Raw genomic sequence first — 17,647 nt, 5'->3', positions numbered from 1 at the left:
ATTGATATCATATGTTATATAATTGATCAAGTTTATGTATATATGTTTGTAATTATTTCAATCTAGGTTACGTAAATGACCTATCAAAGTACTTATAATATGAAATATATACATATTAATCATTTAACAAGCATTACGTAGTAATGGAAGTCATTGTATTGTAAACATTTCGATCACATTGATACTAATCTGGAATATTTAAATAAAACATTATGTAAACAAATTAATTATTACGACTAAATTAACTAGTTTATAGTAAGCAGAATTATTTTCACAAGTTGGTTTTCGTATGATTTCAATGATAAGAATCGTTTTCTGTGAAATAATAAGTAAATTGTACGGTGTACGGTGGCGCAACTTCGTGGATTGGTTGAAGTTAGACATTAACACCGTTGGATGCCGGCTCAATGGTCTAGTGGTTAAGTGCTCGCGCGCGAAGCCAGTAGGTCCTGGGTTCGAGCCCCGTGTGGTGCGGGATCGTGGATGAGCACTGCTGAGGAGTCCCATACTAGGACGAAACGGCCGTCCAGTGCTTCCAGGTATTCAATGGTGGTCTAGCTTCAACTGACTTATGATTTCAATCTGTGAAATTTCTAAAATCTCTACAAAACCCATTCTGATAAATTGTAATAGCTGAATTCATGAGTTATTTATAGCTAAACCATCAAGAAAAACCTGGAAGCATTGGACGACCGTTTCATTTTAGGATAAGACTCTTCAGTAGTGAATATCCATGATTCCGCTTCTCGAGATCCTCAAAACCCATCTCTGATTAGAATTAGTAAATTATTATATAATCTGACCTAACTAAATCCCTCTTATAGTTACCAGGTTGAAATATAAGCATTATATGTCATTTGTAAATGTCATCCTTCCATATACTTAGTCCTGGAGAGAAGATTTGTAACCTCTTTTAAAAGAAATGCAACTTTTATCAAATTTGTGTTATGCGATAAATGCTAGAAAGACACTTGATGTTGGTAAGTACGAAGTTTGTGTGGATTTGTTTACAAACATAAATATATATCCATTCTATGTTCCTCATTCCTTGTCGAACAAGTTCTCAGCTCTCAAGGAGTAAGTGAAATGTACTAGATCGTATTTAACTAATCATTTAAATTGACTGCATAGGTAGATATGAGTAGAAATTTTATGAACAGAATGTGGCTATTATGTCTAACTTCGTTTCATAGTTTATGGCAACATTAAATGAGTCAGCATTAAAACCATCCGTCTGTTATTTGAAGAACATTGTTCATTATCTCTACCATTTGAAGACGATTAAGGAGATTGGATGCTCTATTCCATCATTCGTCTTTCTCCAGTGAATATTACATTTCAGAGTGGTTGTGGAATTCGTGAATGCACAAATCATGTATGGAGAGTTCAAAAAGTGGAAGGACACAGTCATCCATTACTGACTGATCACAAGTGTCTATTCGGATAGAGTTGAATGACTGAGCGAATTATTTTGAAACGACTATGTTGATACCATATATCAACAACACATTCGTAGTTGACTTGTATATTGGTCTGGGAGTGGAAACTGGAACACTGATCTCATTGCATTTTAGACCCATCAGCCAGATGCATCTGCATGGTGTAATTAATATTCGCATGGAAATTCGAAGCAAGTACTTTTCGTTTCGAGCACCAACACATGATCTACTGATGTATTGAGTTCAAATAGTCAGTAGATTGTTCAACGGTTGTGAATTTTATTTTGAAATAGTTTTCATTTAGCCGTTGTTGATGTTGAGTGTTGTAATTGATCAGTCTGGTTTGCAACCGTATCGTCATTCAGTCACCGATTCTAAGTAGAGTTGGATGATGACTGGTAGTGGATTCCGAGATGTGTGCATCGTCCTACATAAGCGTAGTCAATCTCTTGAGAGAAAAGATTGTTATGTCAAAGTGTGGAAAATCGAACGTTGTATTATTTACATAAATAAGTAATGAGTATTGTGAAACGTGTAACGCAGTGGTGAGTAGTGCATGAACCTGTCTCCACATAAACCCATTCTATTGTATACTGAAGGCGAATGTGGAAGTATTAAGATGAACTGAATATGCAAACAATGACTGCCTGTCCTGAAACTGTGAACTTTCCTTCCATCACAGGCTTGTTGACTATGAATACGGTATGTTTCCATTTATTTTAAAATGAATTTAGGAACTTATACTGGATATAGTGCATTGTCTATCGCGGAAGTATTGCCATCAGATGGGCGTGTATTAACCATGGAAATAACAGATGAATATTTGAAAGACTATTGTTTGCCAGCATGGAAGAAAGCAGGTATAGAATCGAAAGTTGATTTCCAACTCGGTCCAGCTGTTGATACTCTACGTAAGTCTGATCATATGGTGTGGTATATTATTTTCAAGAAAAACAAAATACAGATGTACAGTCAATGTTTTAGCATAGAATATCCATGGTGATAAGCAGTTTGTCATCAGGTTACTGATGTGTTCACTAGTGTCAGCAATACTATCTGATTGGTTTTGGAAAAAGATAATATATGTAGAATTCATGCTACAGTTCTGTTTAAGGTAGTTGAAAATAATGGAATGTTGGTTAATGTGGACGGAATCTACAAGCAATCTTCTGATTAAGAAGTATTAGTGGAGTGGTCAGAAATACATAAATATCAAACGAATGAACTGCAAACAACTTTCATTGATATCGGTTTCGATATCCTTTGGTTTAAATATTGTCTGAGTTAACCACTTGTACAGACTATTGAAAAATGCTGACCAGTTTATTGTATCTGTATGTCCATTAGTTCTAAGTGCATTATTGATATGTTTGATGAAGTTCCCTCCTATAATGTACATGATGTATGCGAGAAGCTATAATGTTTGCACTAGACAACATTATCAGGTCTTGTTTAGATTGCATGACACTTTTTGAAATCATTTCAAATTATATGAGAATTTCCGTCTAAATTTGAAGTAATAGGTTCACAGTGTTTGTGCACCGAGATAATGCGTGACATTGAAGAGAAGGAATATATTGGTAAGATCTCTGTGATTGAGTCCAGTGTTTTGCTCGAAAAACTGTATGCCAAATAGATCATTCAATCATATTAATGACATTTGAAGGAAGTATCTTCTGTAGTGTGTATGAGATACATGTAACGTGTGTGACGAAATGTGTGTTAAGAAAGCAGACTGTAAGTATTGTGTGTAAGTGGATCGGAGGTATGAAAAAAGTATTTCATTTTGATTGAAATCACGAATCGATGGATGTTAGACCATCACTGAAAAACTGGAAGCGGTATGAGATTCCTCAAAAGTGCGTATTCACGATCATCCATGAAGGACTCGAACCCAGCACTCTCAGTCTCGTGCACGAATTATTAAACTCTAGACTACTGTGCCGGCACATATATTTATTCCGTTAGTATTCGATAACAGCTGGATGTATGTAAGTACGTTCAGTTTGATAACAGGTTTGTCGTAAACTATTTATTGATTTGGTAACTGAACATTTTATATTTTATTTATTGGTTAAGCGCCTGGCGCGAGACCGATAGGTCCTGGGTTCGAATCTCGCGGGGAGCGGGATCGTGGATGCGCACTGCTGAGGAGTCCCATGCTAGGACGAAACGGCCGTCCAGTGCTTCCAGGTTTCCAACGGTGGTCTAACATCATTTGATTCATGATCTCAATCAAAAACTTAACAATCTCCACAACCTCTATACTGATAATTTTATATTTTAATTCAACTGTTGTGCCAACAGAAAGTTTGATTGATAATGGAGAGAGTGAAACATTCGATTTTGCCCTGATCGATGCTGATAAAGAAAACTATAGTAAATATTACGAATTATGTTTAAAACTAGTTCGACCTCGTGGAATAATCGCCATTGATAATGTAAGTTTGTTTTATTTACGAGCATATGTTCTATGTATCTCAATACATTTGAAGTCAACTTTCATGACGAATTGATCTTTTAATGACTATTAATGAACCTTCTGTTTGGAATTATCTCGCCCTTAAAAATGCTTCCACATTTCATAAATTCTCCAGGAAATATCCCACATATTCAGTGAAGTATGAAGTATAATGTTAATAATAATAAATGACTATAGTTGTACACCTTCTGCTGAATGATAGCCTTATATTTCCGACTGAATGGCTTAAAATAAGATTATCCCATATATGTATGAATAATTTATCTAAGATCCACTGATTGGAAGTTATTGCGTAGAGGGAATTATAAGTTGGTCTGTTCTAATAATCCTAAGCAAACATTACTGACTGGTGCCTTCAAATGATTCTTGTTATTTGAATGATAACAGTTTAACTGTTGATAATAATCTGTCATAGAATATTGATTATCTTATAGATTCTAACCACAGTGTCTGAACCATTCTACATGACGCTTATCAACAATTTACTTCTTGATAAACTGATGAGTTGTCATCTTTTGGTCGCACCCAGATTTCACTCATCCTTATTCATCATCTCTCTGTTTCAGTCCCCAACATTTATAAAGTGAGAAGTGAAAATTTCGTTGAATCAATCTTCTCCTTCTTCTGAGTTTAGTTGCATTTATTGTAAATTTTTATTTTGACAGCTGAATTACATAATACAGAAGATCCACTATGCTTATCAGCAGCTATTTTCAATCCCTTGGTTCATATTTTAGATATCAGCTTTCAGGGTGATTTTGACTTCCGGTTTAAAACTCCATACTGCAATCGAAACTCTTCTGAGCTTGAGACACAAATTCCAGATTTTATGTTTTCGGTTGTCTATCCGTAAAATCTGTATGTCTGGTTTGATAAAGCTTGGAAGAACAAGGGTTATGAACGTTGGCCCGATAAATTGGATGAAACCAATCACCAAATCAAAGGAACCTTCTATGGTCCGATGATGGTTATTTGAAATGTGACAGAATATAAAATTTCTCGTATATGAATGAGATACATGATTACGATGCTATCAAAGCGCATTTATTAATTGTTTTCCATACCTTTTTGATCATTATTTTTTCTCCAGGTTCTACGGAGGGAGCGTGTGCTCGAGGAGAATGATAACTGCCCTGAAACTGTTGGTATAAGAGAAATGAATGCATTTATAGCTAGAGATAACTCTGTTCGGATTTCTCTCTTAAGAACTGGAGATGGATTGACGATTGTTGTGAAGAATTGATTCGTGTTATGACTGTTTTCAGAATGGGTACATCCATACAGACATAAATACATTTGATTGATAAACCGAATTGCTTTGATTGCTATCACACATAAATAAATATTTCCCATTACTATGTTGTCATTTCCAATCATCACTGCATATGTATGTTGTTGTAATAAAACACTTCTCTGAAGGGTTTCTGTATATTACATACCGTTTCAATCATTTTGTAATTGGCACTAAACATGTCTGAATCTCTCAAATGTGAGGAAATTCGGAGTATTCTGTGATTCTCTTTATAGTCTGAGGAAACATGAGGGGATGTAATGACTAACTAGAGGTCAGTGGAAACTTGGGGCATTTTAATCGCACTTTTCCCACAGTAAATCCCCGAAATTTCTGATTTGACTTTCTCAAATTTGCTGAAATTTCCCCAGAGTTGAGAGATTAGGATTTAACCATGGGAAGAAATAAGCTTGCTGTTCTCATCTTTATGCAGTGCAAGATTACTGAGTACGAAGACTTGACACAAGAATGGTAACTAGATCAATGAATCACAATATTTGACCACGTGGTACACTCGTCTGACTATCCCGTTAAAAATCAAGAAACATATGAGATGGGCAGTACGACAACTCCAGTGGCCGTCAAGGACCCGAAGCGTTTCCATTCTACTCAGAACATGGGGTTCTATACGTTTGAGTGCCGTTAGATGTATAACGTATTCTGGGTTAATCGAAAAGAAGATTTAAAAATATTATATGACTAATGAGAGTGAAGTACAAGGTCAATGTGTGGAGCACGCACTGAATAAGTTGTACTTCGTCACGTTGTATTATCAGTGAAAATGTAGAAATTTGATTGAATCACGTATCTCGTAAATAAAATCCATGTTATTCCTATACAATAAGTACCTCATTTCGATTATAAATATAAGATAACACTGAAATATCTAGTGTTGTTGACATGATTGTTCGATTTGAAACCTTTTAAACTTCATAGTGCTTACCGTAGGTCATGAACCACTGAGCATGGATTTAATGTGACAATGATTTATTGACTAATGGTTGTTGGTTTCACAGTCTCCTGTTAGTGGATAGTTCTATGTTCGTACACAATCTGTGTGAAATGAGATGATCACAAAGATGAGTGTACAATTTTTGTGGCATTTTTTCATTGGGCGATCATGATAGATTGAATATTACTCACTTGTTGCTACTGATGAATCCTGATGTTTATGAGAATAGACAAATCGAAGTAGTCGATCCGGATTATATCAGAAGTCTAACGAAATAAATATCGTTGTTAAAACATTTATGACAATGCAAATGTCAAGACAGTTTTACTATACAGGACGGAAACTTGGAGAACTGCGAAAACCATCATCCACAAGATACAGGTGTTTGTTGTCAGTGGTTTACACAAAATACTTCCGATCCGTTGGTCAAACACTACCAGCAACAACTTACTGTGTGAGAGAAAAAAAACCAGATTTCAGCGGAGGAAGAAATCAGGAAGAAGCGCTGGAAGTGGACAGGACACACATTGAGAAAAGTACTCAGCGGCGTCACAAGGCAAGTCCTCAAGGCCAAAGGAGAAGAAGGGGCAGAGCAGAGAAGACGTTACTTCGAGAAATGGAGACAGACGTGTGAAGAATGAGCAACAACTAGATAGAACTAGAAAGGATGGACCAGGATTTGTGTACGAGAGGAGTCTTTCAACCACTTGATTAGAGAATAGGCCGACTGGTCTTCAGTTTTCTCCCAGCTGTTCGACCTGTGTCGACCTGCAGTGCCAAGACATGGACGTTCCAACGCTTCTCCATTAGTCTTTATAAAGAGCCTGGTCTGTCCACAGACGGTGATACTTCATATGTTTTGATTACAAACGGTTGCGTTACTTCGTATAACTCGCGGTAACGTGTTCATGCATCCTCAACTAGTAAATCGAATCTAAGTAATTATGAAAGAATCTTGTACAACAAAGGATACAGTCAAATATAAAACTAACCAGACAACCAAAAAACACCACTTCTCCTCTTAGATACCTATAAGAAGAATCTTTCTTATCAGCACTCAATTTCAAGTCCGATAAATTTGCTATCAAAAATGCTAAAAAGAGTTGTTTTACAACATCGAAGTGTGTAAGCTAACCTCAGTGACCTTGAAACAACATTTTTGTAGGAATCAGTTTTGTTCGTTTGATACCGCTAACGGTTGGTGAGTGTTTTATCCATAAGCTGTATGGTCGAAAATAGCGTCTATCTATGTGAGAAATTCACACAAGCCTGATAAATAGAGTCTCGACACATGTTAACATTTTATCGCAGAGAAATGATTGACTATCGCCTATCAAATAATTGTACTCAACTAAATTTAGTCAAGAACTTTACTTTCTCTATTTAAGTAAAGATTTGTAAACGTCATCCAACAGTACGTCATGTTAAAATATATAATATCGTCAATGGTTTTACCATAAGTCAGCTTTGAACATATAGACTAAAACGTGGGCGAGACTCTAATTTAAAGACGAGCCAATCAGAAGCGTTTGAACAATTTCAATTATTAGTCAATCAGAAGACAGCATAAAGTAAAAATATATTGAAAGAAAGTAATAAATTACAGTGGATATTCTTCTTTAACATGATTTAAAAACTCGTATGTTAGCATCCTAACCCTAACCCTCACCTAACCCTAACCCTAACCCTCACCTAACTCTAACCCTAAACCCTAACCCCAAACCTTAACCCTCAACTAACCCTAAACCCTCACCTAACCCCAACCCTAACTAACCCTAACCTTAACCCTAAACCCTCAACTAACCCTAAACTCTAACCTTTACCCTAAACCCTCACCTAACCATAAGCCTCAACCCTCAACTAACCCTAACCTTACACGTAAACGTGTCCACGATTATAATGCTCTATATTATGTAAGCAACGTTTATCAAATTTAAATGACTGTATTGATTGCATTCGCAGTTGGATTGCTGTTCCATGTTGGTTTGTCATCTCGTTCAACTGAAACTTAATTGTTAGTTTCACACATTGTGGATTAGTTGTTCATACGAAAGCATCTGAAATATCAAACGAATAACAATATAAATTATGCTCTCTTTACTAGTTTGTATCTTGTGGGAGGAAGATCATTGAGCGGATGCCTTGATATTGTTCTCAGCTACATGTTGATCAATTTTCGAAAGGTTGATGGTAGTGTAAGCCAGTAGATGTGTACTTTTGTGGTAATTAACGCCGTGTCAAACGAACAACAATATAAATTATGCTTTCTTCACTGGTTTGTATCATGTGAAAGAAAAAAACGTTAACATAAGCAGTTAACATTTATTTCCGTTAATTAAATCACTGGACAGATATGTTGTAGGGCCAGCGAAATGTCACTAAGCCATAGCCAAATCATCCGGCAGTTGGGTCACTGGATATCGAGCAAATCGTCGATCCTCGTCAAGGTCAGTGACAACCAACGCTCATCAGTTAATCGTGTACCATGGACTAGCCCATGCGGCAGTGGTCTCACTTTCGCTTATATCTACTTTAACTAATATATTTCTGTAACAACGTCCTCTGTGTTGTACAGTCTTCAAATCATCTATGGTACCTTGGTATGTTAATGGGGTAGTCCACGTAAGGTGCTGACCATGAGGTGTGACTTCGATGTTAGCTAGTTTGTCACACCATTCACGTCTAACTCGAGTAGGCCTGCAATCATTTTCGACATAGATCGTCTACGTTGGTGATCTACAATGTTTCACGCGTTGGATACACGTATACTGATTCAATTGAAGTCTTCAGTAATAAGGATAGTAGGTTGGTGAACCTGTGTTAATCCTGACACATTGCCTTCCAGTGAAGGTGTAGCTTCTCCTTGAAAATATTCACTGATGAGGCTGATACCACTTGTTCGGGTAAGGTGTTGCAGTCATTGACCACTCGATGAGAATAACGGAACACCACTTTAAGTCTATGAGATCGTGGTTTATGAACCTTCTTGCTATGACCTCGGAGATTATTAGTGCTGAGGGGAGCGAAAAAATTAGACATATTAACACCCAAATCATAATTCAAGATACGAAATGCCAGTATAAGGTCACCTCGCGTCCTACGATACGACAAGGGGAAAAGTTAAGGTGTTTTAAACGCTCATTGTAGGGGAGTTTAGAAAGACCCTTCACTAATTTCGTTCCCACACACTAGGCACACTCGAGTGAGTTAGTATCCTTTACCAGACACGGGCTAGCTGCTTGGATACAGCACTCTAAATGTGGTCTCACATATATGGGATATAAAATTCGAAACGTTTCCTCGTCAAAAGATTTGAACGCTCGGCGAAGTGACCATAACGCACGAAAACCTTTGACAGCGGCTGCTTTGCAATGCGTAGTTGTTTTTAAATCATGACTTAATACTACTCCTAAGTCTTCATGTTCTTGAACGCATGGAAGAGGTTTACCGTCAATAGTATAATGGTAACTATTACCGTGGCCGATATGCATTAGCACACTCTTCTTAGCATTGATTTGTAAGCCCCACTCACGAGCCCATCTTACCAAATCGTCTGAGTCAGCTTGAAGATCCAGATGATCAGCCGCACTTTTTGTTGTTCTCCAGATTTTAACGTCAACCGCAAACAACAATGTCGAAAACCTAAGTAACAGCGGTAACTCATTAACGTAGAGAAGGAAGAGCAGAGGGTCTAAGATGGTGCCTTGGGGTACAGCACTTTTGACCGACTTTCAATCAGATAGCGTTCCGTTGACCCTCACTCTCTGTCTGCGGTCACATAAGAAGTTTCCTATCCACTCCTGTACAGTGCCTTTATTCCGAAGTTCGTGAGCTTTTGCATAAGACCTAAGTGTGAAAACTTGTCGAATGCTTTGCTAAAATCTATGAATGTCACATCGACAGAGAGATATTTATCTAAGGCTGCTGTTCAATCCTCCCTCACAATAAGTAAGTTGGTTAAGCGTGAACGCTTGTTACGAAATCCGTGTTGCTCAGGAGCTAACAGATTGTGTGAATCTACGTGGCTTAGCAACCTAACCCGAATTAACTTTTCAAGTAACTTAACGACAATGCTAGTTAGACTAACAGGCTGGTAGTTAGATACTATCTGTCGCTGACCGTCCTTAAATATAGGACTGACTGTAACGTCTTTACAATCTCTAAGGAGTTGAGCGAGTGAAAGGGACATGTTGAAGAGTGTCCTGAGCGGTTTTGAAATAATGTCCGCCAGAGATGACATCGGCCGTGGATGTAACTCGTCAGAGCCCGGTGTCTTACCAGGTTTGAGGTTAGTTATCAATGGAAGGACAGTTTCCTCAGTCACCTGTTAGATCCTGCATATTAACTACTGGCGTCTTAAGATTAGTTTTTATTGTAACAGAGTAATGGGAGTCGAGCGAGTGACTCACAACAATGTTTGACGAGGCTTTACTTTGGGACTTTCGTGGAGTAGTCTGTGAGTCCACCAAGGACTTATCAAGTAAATGGGCATTCGTTGTGGCTATCTTCCCTACTCTTCTGCGTTTCCGATCAAAACAGTTAATTTAACTTGACGAGAAACAATACCTCTGTCCTTTTGAATAGCGCAAGCTGTCAACGTGCTACTTAATCAAATCAATTTATTTATTTATCCGAATCGCCAAACGCTTCCTCACCGCCATTTCGGGTGCCTAACGTGTTCACGTAAGTGCAAAAATGAATCAGGAGCGTAATTTATCAGTCTAGCTCAGTTGTTCGTGAGAGACTTGATCACTCATTCATTAGTTATAATCGTTTATAAATAGCACAGCATAGTCTAATTAATAGCTCAAATGCATAAATCAGTCTGTTTATCTAGAATTACTTTCCATTTTATCTGTGTTTGTCTATAACACAACGGCTTGGAAGGGATTATTAGATCATAGATTACTAGTAGCTACGCGGGAGGATTTCGTTCTTGTTATGAAAATTGAGCTGAAAATAAGTGTATCATGTCAACGATATTCACACTGAAATCAAAGTCAAGTAACGACCACTCTATGAACAGCTTGTCATTTACAGAATCATGGGCAAAACGCTTGCCAGGAATTTCAATACAAGTCACTATTAAAAATTCGACAACTTAATATTATTCAATTTAATCATTAAGTGCGTTTTCTATTTGAACATCCGGAAGATACAAGTGTTTATTCACAGTTGTCTACGCAAAATACTTTGGATCCGTTGGCCAGACACTATTAACAACAACCTACAATGGGAGAGAACAAACCAGATCCCAGCGGAGGAATAATTCAGGAAGAAGCGCTGAAAGTGGATCGGAAACACATTGTGAAAAGCACCCAACTGCGTCACAAGACAAGCCCTCACGTGGACTTCTCAAGGTCAAAGGAAAAGAGGAAGACCAAAGAACACAGTACGCCGGGAAATGGAAATAAACATGAGTAAAATGAACAAGAATTGGATGGAACTGGAAGAGAAGGCCCAGGACAGAGTGGGTTGGAGAATGCTTGTCGGCGGCCTATGCTCCATTAGGAGTAACGGGCGTAAGTAAGTAAGTAATTTGAACATCTTACATTCTTTCAATTCAGTTCAAAGGGAAACATAACATAAATGTCTTAGTGGTAAATAATCATCACATCACTGAATATTTGTTATTAACCTTAGAAAATCACTGTTGTACGTACGTTCAGTTTGTTTCAGCACAGCTAATTACAAAAATGACTGACCTTACCAGTCCAAAGTCAGTAACCAAATATGGTTGTACCAAAAGAGCAGACAAACTTCATCAGTATATATGTGACCATTCACTACGTCTGTCTGAAGCACAAAAGTGGTTATTACAAGTAATCACCACAATTATCATCTTTAAATGTATTGTAGAAGACCAGTAAACATCCACTGTCAATTATGCTTATCTCCAGCATAGAAATTCAACTTCTATCAAATTTGTGTTATGCGATAAATGCTAGAAAGACACTTGATGTTGGTAAGTACGAGGTTTATGTGGGTTTGTTTACAAGCATAAATATACATACATTCTATGTTCCTCATTGCTTCTCGAACAAGTTCACAGCTGTCATGGAGAAAGTGAAATGTACTAGATCGTATTTAACTAATCATTTAAATTGACTGCATAGGTAGATATGAGTAGAAATTTTATGAACAGAATGTGGCTATTATGTCTAACTTCGTTTCATAGTTTATGGCAACATTAAATGAGTCAGCGTTAAAACCATCCGTCTGTTATTTGAAGAACATTGTTCATTATCTCTACCATTTGAAGACGATTAAGGAGATTGGATGCTCTATTCCATCATTCGTCTTTCTCCAGTGAATATTACATTTCAGAGTGGTTGTGGTACTCGTGTATGTAAAAATTATGTATGGAGAGACAGATATGGAAAGAAGAGAAGTTTGAAGAGGAGAGACATAGAGTCACTCATTACTGACTTGTTATCAGTGTCTATTTGGATAGAGTTGAATGACTGAGCGAATTATCTTGAAACGACTATGTTGATACCATATATCAACAACATATTCGTAGTTGACTTGTATATTGGTCTGGGAGTGGAAACTGGAACACTGATCTCATTGCATTTTAGACCCATCAGCTGGATGCATCTGCATGGTGTAATTAATATTCGCATGGAAATTCGAAGCAAGTACTTTTCGTTTCGAGCACCAACACATGATCTACTGATGTATTGAGTTCAAATAGTCAGTAGATTGTTCAACGGTTGTGAATTTTATTTTGAAATAGTTTTCATTTAGCCGTTGTTGATGTTGAGTGTTGTAATTGATCAGTCTGGTTTGCAACCGTATCGTCATTCAGTCACCGATTCTAAGTAGAGTTGGATGATGACTGGTAGTGGATTCCGAGATGTGTGCATCGTCCTACATAAGCGTAGTCAATCTCTTGAGAGAAAAGATTGTTATGTCAAAGTGTGGAAAATCGAACGTTGTATTATTTACATAAATAAGTAATGAGTATTGTGAAACGTGTAACGCAGTGGTGAGTAGTGCATGAACCTGTCTCCACATAAACCCATTCTATTGTATACTGAAGGCGAATGTGGAAGTATTAAGATGAACTGAATATGCAAACAATGACTGCCTGTCCTGAAACTGTGAACTTTCCTTCCATCACAGGCTTGTTGACTATGAATACGGTATGTTTCCATTTATTTTAAAATGAATTTAGGAACTTATACTGGATATAGTGCATTGTCTATCGCGGAAGTATTGCCATCAGATGGGCGTGTATTAACCATGGAAATAACAGATGAATATTTGAAAGACTATTGTTTGCCAGCATGGAAGAAAGCAGGTATAGAATCGAAAGTTGATTTCCAACTCGGTCCAGCTGTTGATACTCTACGTAAGTCTGATCATATGGTGTGGTATATTATTTTCAAGAAAAACAAAATACAGATGTACAGTCAATGTTTTAGCATAGAATATCCATGGTGATAAGCAGTTTGTCATCAGGTTACTGATGTGTTCACTAGTGTCAGCAATACTATCTGATTGGTTTTGGAAAAAGATAATATATGTAGAATTCATGCTACAGTTCTGTTTAAGGTAGTTGAAAATAATGGAATGTTGGTTAATGTGGACGGAATCTACAAGCAATCTTCTGATTAAGAAGTATTAGTGGAGTGGTCAGAAATACATAAATATCAAACGAATGAACTGCAAACAACTTTCATTGATATCGGTTTCGATATCCTTTGGTTTAAATATTGTCTGAGTTAACCACTTGTACAGACTATTGAAAAATGCTGACCAGTTTATTGTATCTGTATGTCCATTAGTTCTAAGTGCATTATTGATATGTTTGATGAAGTTCCCTCCTATAATGTACATGATGTATGCGAGAAGCTATAATGTTTGCACTAGACAACATTATCAGGTCTTGTTTAGATTGCATGACACTTTTTGAAATCATTTCAAATTATATGAGAATTTCCGTCTAAATTTGAAGTAATAGGTTCACAGTGTTTGTGCACCGAGATAATGCGTGACATTGAAGAGAAGGAATATATTGGTAAGATCTCTGTGATTGAGTCCAGTGTTTTGCTCGAAAAACTGTATGCCAAATAGATCATTCAATCATATTAATGACATTTGAAGGAAGTATCTTCTGTAGTGTGTATGAGATACATGTAACGTGTGTGACGAAATGTGTGTTAAGAAAACAGACTGTAAGTATTGTGTGTAAGTGGATCGGAGGTATGAAAAAAGTATTTCATTTTGATTGAAATCACGAATCGATGGATGTTAGACCATCACTGAAAAACTGGAAGCGGTATGAGATTCCTCAAAAGTGCGTATTCACGATCATCCATGAAGGACTCGAACCCAGCACTCTCAGTCTCGTGCACGAATTATTAAACTCTAGACTACTGTGCCGGCACATATATTTATTCCGTTAGTATTCGATAACAGCTGGATGTATGTAAGTACGTTCAGTTTGATAACAGGTTTGTCGTAAACTATTTATTGATTTGGTAACTGAACATTTTATATTTTATTTATTGGTTAAGCGCCTGGCGCGAGACCGATAGGTCCTGGGTTCGAATCTCGCGGGGAGCGGGATCGTGGATGCGCACTGCTGAGGAGTCCCATGCTAGGACGAAACGGCCGTCCAGTGCTTCCAGGTTTCCAACGGTGGTCTAACATCATTTGATTCATGATCTCAATCAAAAACTTAACAATCTCCACAACCTCTATACTGATAATTTTATATTTTAATTCAACTGTTGTGCCAACAGAAAATTTGATTGATAATGGAGAGAGTGAAACATTCGATTTTGCCCTGATCGATGCTGATAAAGAAAACTATAGTAATTATTATGAACTATGTTTAAAACTAGTTCGACCTCGTGGAATAATCGCCATTGATAATGTAAGTTTGTTTTATTTACGAGCATATGTTCTATGTATCTCAATACATTTGAAGTCAACTTTCATGACGAATTGATCTTTTAATGACTATTAATGAACCTTCTGTTTGGAATTATCTCGCCCTTAAAAATGCTTCCACATTTCATAAATTCTCCAGGAAATATCCCACATATTCAGTGAAGTATGAAGTATAATGTTAATAATAATAAATGACTATAGTTGTACACCTTCTGCTGAATGATAGCCTTATATTTCCGACTGAATGGCTTAAAATAAGATTATCCCATATATGTATGAATAATTTATCTAAGATCCACTGATTGGAAGTTATTGCGTAGAGGGAATTATAAGTTGGTCTGTTCTAATAATCCTAAGCAAACATTACTGACTGGTGCCTTCAAATGATTCTTGTTATTTGAATGATAACAGTTTAACTGTTGATAATAATCTGTCATAGAATATTGATTATCTTATAGATTCTAACCACAGTGTCTGAACCATTCTACATGACGCTTATCAACAATTTACTTCTTGATAAACTGATGAGTTGTCATCTTTTGGTCGCACCCAGATTTCACTCATCCTTATTCATCATCTCTCTGTTTCAGTCCCCAACATTTATAAAGTGAGAAGTGAAAATTTCGTTGAATCAATCTTCTCCTTCTTCTGAGTTTAGTTGCATTTATTGTAAATTTTTATTTTGACAGCTGAATTACATAATACAGAAGATCCACTATGCTTATCAGCAGCTATTTTCAATCCCTTGGTTCATATTTTAGATATCAGCTTTCAGGGTGATTTTGACTTCCGGTTTAAAACTCCATACTGCAATCGAAACTCTTCTGAGCTTGAGACACAAATTCCAGATTTTATGTTTTCGGTTGTCTATCCGTAAAATCTGTATGTCTGGTTTGATAAAGCTTGGAAGAACAAGGGTTATGAACGTTGGCCCGATAAATTGGATGAAACCAATCACCAAATCAAAGGAACCTTCTATGGTCCGATGAAGGCTATTCGAAATGTGTGTAGTGTGGTGTCGGATCGCGTTTGACTATGATCACCACTACAGGAAGACTACGTGCCAGTTAACCGATAAAGTCCCCCGTAGTCTAAATATCAGAAGGCAGTCGATGGCTGTTGTCGAAATACCGAGATTGTACCAGGTTACAAGTGTGGTTACTGAGCGTAGCCGAGTTCGTACAAGGTCACAATCAATGGAAGGAAGAATGTCTTTAGTAAACTTAAACAAACGAGTACAGTAAAACAATCACTCGTACAATTGGTTATAATAATGATTGTTTCCATTAAACCAATCGCGTCCTCTTGATAAAAGTAGGTCACTATATGTGACAGAAAATAAAATGTCTCGTATATGAATGAGATACATGATTACGGTGCTATCAAAGCGCATTTAATAATTGTTTTCCATACCTTTTTGATCACTATGTTTTCTCTAGGTTCTATGGAATCAGCGTGTGCTCGACGAGAATGATAACAGTCCTGGAACTATCGGTATAAGAGAAATGAATGCATTTATAGCTAGAGATAACTCTGTTCGGATTTCTCTCTTAAGAACTGGAGATGGATTGACGATTGTTGTGAAGAAATAATTCATGTTATGACTGTTTTCAGAATGGTTACATCCATACAGACACACATATATTTGATTGATAAACCGAATTGCTTTGATTGCTATCTCACATAAATAAATATTCCCCATTACTATGTTGTCATTTTCAATCATCACTGCATATGTATGTTGTTGTAATAAAACATTTCTCTGAAGGGTTTCTGTATATTACATACCGTTTCAATCATTTTGTAATTGGCACCAAACATGTCCGAATCTCTCAAGTATGAGGACATGTGTGGGATTGTGGGGTTCTCCTTGTAGTCTGTGGAAACATGAAGGGATGTAGTGACTAACTACAGGTCAGTGGATACTTGGGGCATTTTAGTCGGATTTTTCCCGAGTAAATCTCTAAAATTTCTAATATGACTTTCCTGAATTTGACGAAAGTTTCCTCAAATTTGGATAATTGGGATGATGTGATGGAAACAAATTAAGCTTGCTGTTTTCAAAATGGTCGATATTCAGCATAATCCATAAACTTTGTATACAATTCGTCCTGGTAATCGTCATTAGATAATTCCCCCAACGGTGTATTAATCAGAAGGTGAATACGAAGCAAGCATGAAAGAGTAATGTCGAAAATCTAGAGAGCAAGCGAGTGAGCGAGTTAATAAACAGGATCAAAATGTACATATATATACATAGTTAAATGAATGAATCATTGAATAATTTAAGCGACTAATAGTAAGGCTAGCAGTATGAACATATGCGTAGTCAGTAAGCAATGCTTAAGTATACATATTCATATAAGTGCAACAATAATAAAGGTACAATCATATAAGATTAAGTTGTTATTGTACAAATGATTCTATCCGTTAAATAAGCTAACAAAAGGGCTTAACCAAATGAAATGTAAACAAAGTGAATTGCATGTGAACAAACTACTATACATTATAGCTTGATCTTTTTTTTTTAATTTTCAAAATATGTATATCAGTCCCACCCCTTTTTTTTACACATCAAA

At 36.8% G+C, this 17,647-nt stretch overlaps 1 protein-coding gene across 3 annotated transcripts; it reads left to right on the top strand.

Moving 5' to 3' along the window:
* Nucleotides 1-214: 214 nt before the first annotated feature.
* COMTD1_1 (Catechol O-methyltransferase domain-containing protein 1) lies at nucleotides 215-17,282 on the top strand. Of its 3 annotated transcripts, XM_051215457.1 has the most exons (6): nucleotides 7,025-7,365; nucleotides 11,834-11,986; nucleotides 12,024-12,129; nucleotides 13,345-13,521; nucleotides 14,918-15,051; nucleotides 16,508-17,282. In XM_051215457.1, exons 2-6 carry the CDS (start codon nucleotides 11,861-11,863, stop codon nucleotides 16,658-16,660), a joined length of 696 nt encoding a protein of 231 aa, XP_051065961.1. In that variant the 5' UTR covers nucleotides 7,025-7,365; nucleotides 11,834-11,860; the 3' UTR covers nucleotides 16,661-17,282. The 3 variants fall into 3 exon arrangements, with proteins under 3 accessions (XP_051065962.1, XP_051065961.1, XP_051065960.1); XM_051215456.1 differs by having other exon boundaries at nucleotides 7,025-11,986; nucleotides 12,024-13,312; nucleotides 13,364-13,521; XM_051215458.1 differs by lacking the exons at nucleotides 7,025-7,365; nucleotides 11,834-11,986; nucleotides 12,024-12,129; ... (1 more) ...; nucleotides 14,918-15,051; nucleotides 16,508-17,282 and adding exons at nucleotides 215-255; nucleotides 2,174-2,350; nucleotides 3,747-3,880; nucleotides 5,012-5,279.
* The last annotated feature ends 365 nt before the right edge of the window (nucleotides 17,283-17,647 follow it).

The sequence above is a fragment of the Schistosoma haematobium genome, chromosome 4 (assembly GCF_000699445.3).
Source record: "Schistosoma haematobium chromosome 4, whole genome shotgun sequence".
Classification (NCBI taxonomy): domain Eukaryota; kingdom Metazoa; phylum Platyhelminthes; class Trematoda; order Strigeidida; family Schistosomatidae; genus Schistosoma; species Schistosoma haematobium.
Note: the sequence above shows the minus strand (reverse complement) of the source record. Positions and strands in the feature narration are given on the sequence as shown.

Coding starts and splice junctions, on each gene's coding strand:
- COMTD1_1 (XM_051215457.1), top strand. CDS start 11,861: ATGACTGACCTTACCAGTCCAAAGTCAGTAACCAAATATGGTTGTACC. Junction 11,987..12,023: donor CACAAAAGTGGTTATTACAA/GTAATCACCACA, acceptor AATGTATTGTAG/AAGACCAGTAAACATCCACT. Junction 13,522..14,917: donor TCCAGCTGTTGATACTCTAC/GTAAGTCTGATC, acceptor TTGTGCCAACAG/AAAATTTGATTGATAATGGA.